Raw genomic sequence first — 12,010 nt, forward strand, 5'->3', positions numbered from 1 at the left:
AGACTTGATTGATTAATGCTATATCATATTCATTTCAAAGCAAATAATAATAGAATTTTTATAATATTTTGTAGTGATGTGGTGATGTGAACAAATTTATATGAGAGCGGAAGTTCTGTGTTATAGGATTCTGCATATCACGAAATCAAAAATATGCGATCGCAAGAGAAGGGGGTTGCCCAGTTTGCAATTTCACTAATTACTTTCTAACCTCACTAAATATAACTTTTCTATCATCAAAACTTACGCTATTAATCAACTTTTGAATTGCAATTTTATATTATTCAAAACTCCAATCTGCAGAAAATGACACCATGTCACTAAAGATAAATGATAAATGAGATATTTAGGAGATCGTTATGAAGGAAATATAGTGAGAAATCCTCCATCTTCAATAATGTCTTGTTGCATTTAAGAGGAGACAATCTGAAGAGGTCAACAATTAACACAATTGTGACTTAGAGAAGGAATTGAATCCCTTCCAACAAGTGATGAAGAATCAATATCTCAGTGATTTAGTCTTGAATATCATAAGAGAAACCAACATTTTGGAGTTAAGGTTGATTTACCATATTTTGACAATTACTTGTATCCAGACAAGTTTATTGGGTTGTTATTGATAGTGGAACGTGTCTTTGAGTACAAAAATGCTCTATCTAACACTAGGGTAATGCTAGCCATCATTATGTTAAAGAAGAGTGCATCTCTATAGTAGAAAAATTTAAAAAGCCTGCGCCTGCAGGAGGGAAAAAACAAAATTACTATTTGGTCCAAGATGAAAAGAAAGATATAGCGCAAGCACCTACCAACATATTACGGGAATAATATGTTCTTAACATTTCACCACTTATAATAACAGGTTCTATTAGTAGATGAGTACACTGCTGAGTTCGAGCAGCTTATGTTAAAGTGTGAGCTACTGGAGCTCAATGAAACATAACTCAACATCTAAGAGGACTAAGATGGTCTATTAATAGTGTGGTGCAAATCCAATCTTATTGGACATTACAGGTTATCCAAACCATAGCCATGAAGGTGGAGAGATAACACAATAATCTACAGTTCACACCACTCTTCAACCCATCCGATCAGGTAGTATGAGTTGACTCAATGGATCACCCAAGTTGACCCCTCGAGGAGAAACCAATCCAAAGTGCAAAAAGTATGAAGCCCACCAGTAATTCCAAATATATCACAACATGAATTACTTGAAGTGCCACATTTTTTGGCTCATTTCATCATAGTGCTCAAAAAGGAAATGATCTCATTCGCAAAGCAAGAAGCAATGGAAAATATCGACATTGACACATGAGACATTGAATAATGTGAAGATGCAAATGAATAGTATCAACTTCTAGTCGTTGAGTGAGAGATGTTAGTAATCTGATGGGTCCCTTGAATTGTGCCCACAAGAGAGCAACAGTGGTTCCACCATAACATTTTTCATATCAATTTTAATGTGCAAGAAAAGACGTGCAACCACAAATGAAGTGAACATGTGTCATTGACACAGTTGGTGAACAAATTGAGTCTCAATACTCTAAAGTATTCTCAACCATATTATCTGACTTGATTGAAAAAAAGGAGTAAGATCAATGTTGTAAGGAGATGTTTCGTGGAACTTTCTAAAGGAGCAAGTTTCAAGAGCCAGTGTGGTGTGATGTGGAACCTATATTTTTATGTCATATCATATTAGGTCATAGTTTGTAGTATGATCATTGCACACACCATGATGGCCACAAGACATATATTCTTTTTACCAAAGATGGGAAGCACATTGCACCCTTTTCTTTGAAGGAATTTGAGGTGATGGACGTTGATACAGAGTTTGAGGTCGTGGTGCCATGAATGATCTTTCTGCAATCCTAATGAGAAGCATCTACAAGACTTGCATTGGTGATCTAAAAGGGTGATGAGTTTGATGAGTTGATACCAATCCCAGAACAACCATAATTGAAAGGGGTCCAACATATCATTATTTCAAGGAGGAAAAAAAAAATGTTGAGCTATTACTAAAAAAAATATTGGAGTAAGTTGTGTATTAAGTTTCAGATCAGTTCAACAACGCACTCATTGATAGAAGGGCAAACACTAGTGAACTGCAATATTAGATATATCGCCTGATATATTTTGTGGGAAAGAACTTCTAATAATGAGATCGAGGTTCTAATAAGAAGAAATCTCTCCTTGTTAAGAAGAATGATGTGACATGAGCTTCATGTATCATGGAATCAAAATCATGCAATCATGGAAGATGAGGGTGCCCGGTTTGAGATTTCAACAATTTTTTTTCCTTCTTTTTTTCTTTTTCAGATTTTTTTTCATATTTTGTTATTCTTAATAGTGTTCTTATTATTATGGACTTATTTCTGAATGGGTTTTTGCTATTTCTAGAATTTTTAGCTTTGTTTATGTGATTTAGAGCATATATCTCTAATTTCTACGCTAAGGATTGTCATAACATTTTCCTTACAATTAGTGTATTGCAGCTTATGTTGTAACAAGTGATGAACCTCCTCAACATCCGTATCACACCGTTTCATGATTCTATTTGCTATTTTTGGGCAGGACAACTACCGATCGATGCCAATTCTTATCCAAAAGCCATCAAATTTGCATATTATCATTCACATGCTATTCCACATCTACATCCCCACTAAAAATATCCCCTTCCTAAACTCATTATAGAAGTCCTAAACGATATCACAAACCATTCAAAATATAATCTACACTGAAGTCATGTGTTATATATAAATTATAAACTCTACATATTGCTATAAGTTATAAAATTTAGTAGGATAAAAAAAAATGGTTAAGCATCATAATGAATGCCCTATTATTGGTTCAATATATCACAATAGCTAATCTTTTCATCATAATTTTATAACACAAAAACATTATAAACTAATCAATAAAAATTATGCGGTATGTATGTAAATATTTCAAAAAAAAAATCACATTGCAAAATCATCAGTTTCCAAGTCCTAAAACAACATCCTCCAATCACCCAGAACAGCTTGTTTTCAGTTCTCAATTAATTATTGGGCGTGAGAGCCCAGCTTTTATCTTCTCCACCAACTCAGACTCCATCCTGAATGCAGCCGCCAGCACATCCTCCGGCACAGCCGGCACCGCTCCAAACAGTGTCGCCGCCACGTACTGCGTTCCCGGAAGCTGGCTGTCGAAAGCCGATATCGCAGCTGCCGGCGAGCCAGCATTATTGAATTCAAAGTGGAGGAGCCCTTGGGGGAACACAAAGGTCTCACCTTTAGACACATTCTTAGTAATGAGCTTATTTGATGTGGTTAAGAAGCCGAGGATGAGTTCACCGTCGATGATGAAAAGAATCTCGGTGGCGCGGGGATGGATGTGGGGAGGGTTGAGGCCGCCGGGGGCGATGTCGACACGAGACATTGAGATGGATAGAGTGTTGAGGCCTGGAATCTGCCGGACGTCAGCGGGAGTGACGGCAGAGCCCACGGTGTTGATGGTGGAGGCCGGAGAGGCAAGGCCTGAGAAGAAGAAGTCTGCTTCGCCAACTTTGCTTAATGGTTTGCAAGTGAAACCATCCAGCTTAATGCCTGCAATAATTCAATTAGCAGAAATGCAATATTTATTTATCAAGAAAGCTGAAGACAACAATATATATCATAATTGTGAAGTGAATTAAATTTCATTAAATTTTCATATGATTTAATCATTCAACAAATGTATAAAATCATGATGAACGGTTTATAGAAGCCTTTTAAAAATCAAATTTGTTGAAAAATGCATGTAATCATCATTAATTAATCATTTGATACCGAATTCATATCAAAACATTATTTTAAATAACAATTATCTTCCCATGTAATTAAAATGTAATAAAAAACCATCCATTATAAAATTTTTCAAGCAACCAATGAATAATGAAATAAGCCAAAATTATAAAACTATGAATTTCATTAATCTTTAATTATCCCAACAAATTGAAATTTTTTAGTTTGCTTCTGAATGAAATAACGTTTAATTTTAACTTGGTGGAGAATATTAATTCTCCTCTAATAACAAATAAAATCATATATGTATGAATGTATGTATTTATACATATTATTGGTCGTCATGGGCTCGTAAAAGAATAAATGGGCATTTCGGGATTGATTCTCGACTAATGGATATCTGAAGGATCGCATGGCTAAGATCCCGTTATCAGGCCCATTACATACCTTGCCATATCCATTGAACCCACCTGGTGTATTGACTAGTCAGATTAACTTGACGGATTGAAGTGTCAAAATATCAACTTAATAAGAACTGCGACCCTCTTCAGACCCGCATGCTGAGTTCACCTCAACCAATTGTCATCGGGATTGGCAAAAAGCCAGAGTAAGGATCAATGCTAAAGAGATTGACATATGTTCCATCATCATTTATGAGCCACTTGCCATCCACATAACCATCTTTCCAGCAAGAAATCGTTGAAAGATTTCGTACTAGACAGTTCATAATTTTATACTCTACTCTTCATGTCTTGTGGGAGAGGGATCTTTGGAGTCATATCAGTTGATCACTCACTCTCTCTCTCTCTCAATTTTAGTAAGAGATTAGACCATCTCCTTCGTCCTACCGAAGAAAGATCATCGAAGATACGAAGAATTTAGGCCTGGAGAACACCCCCTATCCTATTCTTTCACCCTCTTTATTCAGGTTTCTCCAAGATTATATGATCTCATAAATAATATGAGACCCTACGCCTTAAAAGGATTCAATTGTATATATATATATATATATGTATGTATGTGTGTGTGTGTGTGTGTGTGAAGACATTAATAGAATTACCTGAGTTGAGATCAGCGACACAGAAATCCTGCGACGTGTGATTGAGATCATCATCAACTGGGTGGTGGCCATGAAAACGGAGTACGACGATAAGGATAGCGGCAGTTATGGCAAAGAGAACAGAGAAGAAGATGCAGAAGAGGAAAGCCTTACTCATTCTTAAACTTCTTAATTGCTTCGAGCTTCAATCTGTCAAACAAGCTTTTTGATATTTAATATGAATAACGAGTTACAGAAACCTACACAGTTATGAAATGTGTTTTGGACTCCAAGTAACATAGAAGATGGAACAGAAGAAGAAAAAAATGCTCAATTGTCTGTAATTAGGAGCAGTAATCTTGCATGTTTAGAAGATTTCTGATTAAATTAAGCTCAAACAAAAGCTTTAAACTGTGGATTTTATAGAGAGAGAGAGTGTGAAAAGCAAGGAGCATAGTTTTGGAGTAAAGATACAGGAAGATGGAGAAAATGCTAGAAAGAATGATTACGGGGGATCATGAAAGGCTACCATAACCATCATTATTCATGATTTTTCAACCTTTTTGACTGTTCATCACATATAAAATGTCAGGAAATAGAGTACAAACCCACAGTTTCCTCAGCATGATCTGCGATTTGGTCTTTCCTGCAATGCAATGTTTGGTAAGTCAATGAATATTTTGTATTTTGATAGTGATTATCAATTGCTGGATTGAGAAAACATCAGCCATTAGTTCCACAATATTTTTTTCTAGAAGAAAGAAGTATATATAGTATGCACAATAATCTTCAAAAACATTGGACTCATCACAATTAAAAATAAAAATATATTGATGTTAGAAGCATAAGTTTAAATGAAAGACTGAAATTTTTTTTTAATTTATTGCTTAAAAAACAATTTTAGAAAAAAATGAAGAATGAAAACTATGGCTGAAAGCATAAAAAATTAAAAATTATGAGAACAAAAATAGCACAATCTATAAGCTCCAAATAAAGCATTAATAACCTTGTTACAAATGAAGCATCAAATTTAATAAACATAAAATTACATCAACATGTGAGCTCAGAAAATTCAAAATGGTCCCAACCTCCCTCGAAAATGAGAATCAGGAGAGTTTATCGTGAGGTTGCAGGTTGAATTTTCAAAAGTCAGATGAAATAGTAGATAAAACACTACTCAGATATTTCACCGTCATTTTATGAAGACTTTAAGATTTAGGGTTTTTGAATTTATAATTAATTATCCTTATAACAATGCAAACATTTGATTATATGCACATTTAAAAATATTTATATTTTGTTATTTTGCACAAGTACAATAGCATTAGAACATATGCAAATATTTCACTTTGATTTTCAAGTCACGTCTTTTGTCCACTTATGAAAGTGTGTTGCAGATTCGGTGTCAATTAAGGACATGAAATCATTATTTGACATTTAAAGTGACATTATGTGCTTGAATTTAGCCCCAAGTTTATGGTATTTTATATTTAAACTAATTTGCAAATCATCATAGTTTGAACCTCAAATATTTTTTAAGTATAAATGCCCAAATTTTGTATTATTTTGTAAATTTAAAAGAGCCCGAATTTTGAATTATTTTGCAAGTTTAATAGAGCCAAAATTTTAAGTTATTTACAAGCTTTTACAGTTCAAATTTCAGTATTTTTGCAAGTTCAGATCACAAAAAATGTTGATAGCAATTCAAAAACTTCTCTGTGTCATCCACACGAAAGGGGGCAACATCGGAAAATCCGAGTCTAACCACTATGCCCTTAGAGGCACATATGGTCGATGTCGTAAGACACCATGATCGAAATATTTGAAACACACCACACTCTTAGAAGCATGTATGGGGTACTTACAAGGACACGTGAGAGCACATACGTGTATATTCCTCCATCAATTCTTGTGAGTCGTCGACGAATTTTCCTTGTCTTGCTCTTAAGAGCATGTACATGTTCACTCGTCATGACAGACACATCACAAAAACAAACTATGTTGCGAGCGTCACATATGACATTCCCTCATTACGCTCTTAGGAGTGTGTACGAGTTCCCCTCTTCAAGACAGTAGGGTTTGGAGTGTAGGTTGTTGTGTGTGGAAAAAGAAGGGTAGAACAATGGGAGGATGGCTCCCCTGCGACTGGGTTCCGACAGAGGGATTTTCGCATGGACAGAGAGGGAATGGGGATTGTGGGTTTGAAGAAAACGGAGAGAATGTGCGTGGGGTTACAAAGATAGTGAGGTGGTGGCTTCACTGGTGACAAGGGAGAGGGAGAGGGAGAGGAAGAGGGAGAGTAGGCCAGAGGTGGCTTCACTGGAAGGATTTTCGGCAAGTGCTCACAGGTAGAAACAGTGGAGGGAAAGTGGTTTCTAGCATCATTTGCCTACGTGAGAGAAAGGCCAAGAGAAATATCGCATGAGAGAGTTGCAATTTTCTCTTTTTGTCATCTGACAGAGCGAAATATGAAAAAAATTTAATGCAAAATTTCATGAACTCCTTCCCATTTTTTCATCTAACTTTATTGACAGAATAATAGGCAATAAAGTCAAATTTCTCCATCAGCAATTTCATTTTTTTTTCCACCTTGAGGATAATGTATCTTTTTTAGAAGGGAAGTAATGTTACACCGACGCCTAAAAACAATTTAATCTTTATTTATTTAATATTGTGGGTATAAATAGGGCTAATATGTTTACAATTAGGGTTATGCTAAGCATTCTCATGACATCAGGACAGCGTCACTGTTCTAGGCAGATTGGAACTCACAGGATCTAGAGAAGAATTGGGAGTAAACTCGAGCGAAAGCACTTGGAAGGAATAATGCAACATTCAGAAGACTGTAATGAATGGAAGCAATGTAGAATTCAGTGAAGGAGTCGGGAACATATTTGAGCGGCAGTATCTGGAGAGAATTACGTGACATCGGGAAGTTCGGAACGAGCAACAACAGGCAAAACGGGACAACGTGCGATTCAAAGTTGTAGAAAATTGATTTGAATGATTTTAATCTAGAATAGGGAACCATGATGCTTGGGACCCCGATGGAGGGCTGCATCGCACTGCACCAATACCTTTAGTTGCGACACCCTTCCGGGCAGAAGGCGATTTAGAAGTAACGATATAAACGGGATAGGTAGATGTTGACATCCATTTTTGATATGTACTCGAGACATCTTCGTTGAGTGCACGACACTGTAATTGAGGTATACACTGTCATAGTCGTACCCTGGGTCGATCATGGCCAAGCCGACATTGCTTCCGGTATCCTCCAGGATGACGTTCATTCCTGTGAAACAAGGTAGCATCCTGCTGATATGGACATTCGGGTGGAGCAAACCGTTGACTAAGGTACACGTACCGTATTCGAACCTTAAGTCTAATGTCTAAATAGACGGATTTCATACTGGAACCGCTTTGCTCGACGATACGTAGATGGTTCGGCCTCTCGAACTCTTTTGAGACGCCTTTACAGTCCCAATGAAGGTCCAAGAATCATGATCTGCTCACAATCGATCTTTTGAAGGTCAGGCGAGGCCCGAAACCCCCCTTGGTGAGATTCTCCGAAAGCCCAATTTTTTTGGGGTCTGGCATGACCATGCATGAAGGCGGCATGGCCACGTTAGCAAACAGAGATTTCAGCATAATTACACTGCAATATGACGTGACCACACCCAAATCTCAACAAGGAGCCAAGTTCGTCGATCGGCGTGACCACGCCTCGCAAGTGGCGTGGAGCGCCCGACATAATTACGCCGGGCTTTTGGCATGATAAAATTGGGACTCCATATGCAACACTTTGAACAGTGGTATGACAATGCCCGACCTCAGCGTTGCCACGCCACCGGAACCTGTTCGCGAATTTTGACCCTCTGGTCTGTAAACTCTCGCCGACGAGGCAGCCGAGACCGCTGGTCATTCCCCTTTTGCTTAGTTCTTTACCCAAATAAGGCATAAGATATTGTTTGGGCCCATTCCAAATTGGGAAAAAGGCCTTGGACCCTTGGATCTTCTTTCTATGGCTGAATAACCCATGGGGAAGGGCTCATTTGAGCTAATAGACTGCCATTTGTTGAGGAGGAGAGCTTGGAGCAAGGGGAGGTTGCAAGGAGGTTTCAGGAAGATTTCTTGAGGTATTCATATTTTTCTCAAGGAGAAGTCAAGGCAAGCTATTCTTCTCCATTTTCTCCATCTTTCCTTCCATTATTCTGGTCGTCATCCTCGTCTGCGGCGGCATTCTAGCGAGCCGACAAGGAAAGCTTCTTTATTATTTTGGGGAAAGTAAACTCCAGCAAATTCTTTATTCTATCCGGTGAGAAGAGCCTCCTCAAATTCGTATATGATGCCCTATTCATATAGATAACGTTTACAATCTGAATTTAAAACACATCCTATCATATAATCCAAATTAAAATTAAATCCTATCATATAATCTAAATTTATATAAATATTTTTTCGAAGAATAAATTCCAACAAATTTAAGCAAAATAAACCTAAAAAAATAAAAAGATTTTAAATTCATGAAGTATGATCTTATCTTAGAGCATATTTGGCTCTACCTCAGAGTCCATTTCTTGTAATAGGTGGAGCCAATGATGATAATGAGCCTCATCCCTGGATGATTTGATCTCCATATTTGATGCAAACTCCTTTTGTTGCTTCATGTGCGTCTATATCAGTCCATAAAACCCTTGCAGCTAAGCCAACTTGATTAGGTTAGCCCACTTACAGTGAACTATCATTTGAATCATCCACTACCTTAGTTTAAGTTTAGCTCAACCCGAAGAGTGAAGGACCTCCTAATCACTTGGATTGACGCATGAAAACCTCTAAAAACGTTTGCTACAATCTTGCTAAATGACCAGAGATCTCCACATATCTTTCCCTCTTCAACAGTCACTGCTATCTCGCAATAGATTCCTATTGGCATTCCCATTACCAATAGTCATTGCATGAGCATGATCCATCTTTAAAGTGATGAAACCTCACACGATCCCTTACAACAATTTCTCGATCAAATGCCCTCGAAACATGCTTTGTAAGCAGATGGCAATCCATACAAACCCTCAAGTTTTTCACAATTCTTAACATCATTCCTTCAGGCGTACTTAAAAGTCCAAAAGCGATTGCCAGGATTTCGCTATGGAAACTTCCTCCATGTTCCAACCATTCTTTATACTTCTCAGGAGATTTTTCTCTCAAAATTAACTTAAACTTTTCTGCAGGATAACCCAAAGCAATTGCTCTGTTGATCATTTCCATTAACTTATTGTAAATTTCCTCAATGTCTGAATGAGATATATCATCAACAACAAACTTTCTCACCTCAGCTTTCACTTCTATACAACTCCAACCAGGTGTGGTCTTCATTCCCTGTTCCTTCACCATCTTCCTCATCCTCGAAACACCATCAGAATTTCCCTTAGAGGCATAAATTCCTGCAAGAAGAGAGCAATCACCAGCATTATGAGCTGACATCTCCACGAGATTCCCAAAAGCAACTTCTGCTATTTCTTCATTTTTATGAATCTTACAAACGCTCAACAATGCCCTCCAAAGAACCGGATCACTTACAAAAGATGAAGTTTTGATGAATTCAACAGCCTTTTCAAGTCTCCCTGCTCGGCCCATCATATCCACCACACAACCATAATGCTTGGCATCAGGTTTCAATGAAAATTTAGAGCTCATCGAATAAAAATACTCCAAACCTTCATCAACCAATCCTTCGTGGCTGCAACCCATAAGCAGCCCAAGGAAAGTCACAGAATTTAGTTGAACCCCAGTCATAAGCATTCGTTGGAAGAAGTTTATTGCCTCCTTCCCATAACCATGAATACCAAATCCAAATAACAATGAGTTCCAAGTGAAAGTGTCCCGCTTCTTCATCGTCTCAAAAACATTACAAGCTTGCTCCAAATTACCACACTTCGCATACATATCTACTAGTGCATTACCCACATAAACATTTCTATCCAAAAACCCATTTTTTTCTGCAAATCTATGCACCCAAACTCCAAGCTCCAATGCACCGAGATGAGCACATGAGGAGAGCAATCCCACTGCGGTGAACTCATCTAACCCGAAACCTAAAAACCTCATCTGTTTATAAACCTTCAGCGCATCTTCATGCTTCTCTGCCCTGCAGTAACAAGCTATCATTGAATTCCACGCAATGAGATCTTTTTCAGGCATTTCATCAAACACCTTTCTCGCATCTCCCACATTTCCATTATCCGCATACGCACGGGAGAGATTCGTACAAACAATTATGTTTGCTTCAAACCCTAATCGAAAAATGCTTCCATGAGCCTCCCTGCACTTTCCTGTAGCCGCATTGTGGCCGCAGGCTTTGAGGAGGAAGGAGAAGGTGACGGCATCAGGGCGAGCAGACGAGGAAGAGGACACCATGGAGTTGTAGAGGGAGATGGAGTGAGAGGATGAAGGGGAAATGGAGAAGCCGCGGATGAGGGAGTTCCAGTTGGAGGTAGAAGGGTCCGGGAGGCGGGAGAAGAGAAGAAGGGCGTAAGAGAGGTTGCCGGCGGAAGAAATGGCGCAGAAAGATAGGAGCTTTCCGGCAACGGATGAGCGTTTGTCAATGCCGCGGAGAATGGCCTGAGAATGGATTTTGCGCAGGCGGTGCATACTGTTGCAGCCTTGGAGGAGAGTGAGGATGGCTTCCTCTGTTCTGCACATCGTCGGCCGTTCCGATTTGGCCATATCAAGAGAATCCAATGCATTACTCAGCCAAACAAGTTTCGATCAACGCTTGAAAGTATGATTGGAATCTTTGAAGTATTATATAAACTTGAATGTTAGAGCTGAAAAAATAACGTAAAAGTCTGATTGAATGTTTTTTTTTTTTAATTTTTGGTTAAATTTAATAAAATTTCTCTCTCTAAAACTATAATTTGACTCATATTTTTCACCTGATGTATGAAAAAAAGAATAAACTAATAACTAAAGCATGACTGTTGAAAAGAATTGCAACACTGATTAGTGATCTCCAATCACCATCAACTATTATTGTAGCCCAACTACAACTCTAGAACCCTACCTATGATAGTTCTAGTTTAATTGTGATTGTTGTAGTCCCACCAAAGCTGTTGTAATCAAATGAACAAAAGAAGTTATAGTTGTTTGATACATCGTGAGCAAATTTTTCAACAATATGCATAAATCTCAAGGTATAGCATGAATCTCAATGCAA

The 12,010-nt window shown here is 37.9% G+C and overlaps 2 protein-coding genes across 3 annotated transcripts; both read right to left on the bottom strand.

Moving 5' to 3' along the window:
* Positions 1–2,925: 2,925 nt before the first annotated feature.
* Positions 2,926–5,443, bottom strand: LOC110027598 (germin-like protein subfamily 2 member 4). 2 transcript variants are annotated; one of them, XM_020729107.1, is made up of 4 exons: positions 5,406–5,443; positions 4,972–5,007; positions 4,819–4,875; positions 2,926–3,581 (listed from the first exon to the last, which is right to left on the bottom strand). In XM_020729107.1, exons 2-4 carry the CDS (start codon positions 4,973–4,975, stop codon positions 3,031–3,033), a joined length of 612 nt encoding a protein of 203 aa, XP_020584766.1. In that variant the 5' UTR covers positions 4,976–5,007; positions 5,406–5,443; the 3' UTR covers positions 2,926–3,030. The 2 variants fall into 2 exon arrangements, with proteins under 2 accessions (XP_020584766.1, XP_020584758.1); XM_020729099.1 differs by lacking the exon at positions 5,406–5,443 and having other exon boundaries at positions 4,819–4,994.
* A 4,268-nt stretch (positions 5,444–9,711) lies between these two features.
* Positions 9,712–11,608, bottom strand: LOC110027589 (pentatricopeptide repeat-containing protein At3g56550). The gene has a single exon (XM_020729087.1). The coding sequence runs from the start codon at positions 11,518–11,520 to the stop codon at positions 9,736–9,738; it is 1,785 nt and encodes a 594-aa protein (XP_020584746.1). The 5' UTR covers positions 11,521–11,608; the 3' UTR covers positions 9,712–9,735.
* Positions 11,609–12,010: the final 402 nt, after the last annotated feature.

The sequence above is a fragment of the Phalaenopsis equestris genome, unplaced genomic scaffold (assembly GCF_001263595.1).
Source record: "Phalaenopsis equestris unplaced genomic scaffold, ASM126359v1 Scaffold000002, whole genome shotgun sequence".
Lineage (NCBI taxonomy): Eukaryota > Viridiplantae > Streptophyta > Magnoliopsida > Asparagales > Orchidaceae > Phalaenopsis > Phalaenopsis equestris.

Bases quoted from the DNA above. Each gene is read 5' to 3' on its own strand.
- LOC110027589 (XM_020729087.1), bottom strand. From the start codon at position 11,520: ATGGCCAAATCGGAACGGCCGACGATGTGCAGAACAGAGGAAGCCATC.
- LOC110027598 (XM_020729099.1), bottom strand. From the start codon at position 4,975: ATGAGTAAGGCTTTCCTCTTCTGCATCTTCTTCTCTGTTCTCTTTGCC. The intron at 3,582-4,818 runs GTAATTCTATTA...GAATTATTGCAG, and splicing joins TGTCGCTGATCTCAACTCAG to GCATTAAGCTGGATGGTTTC.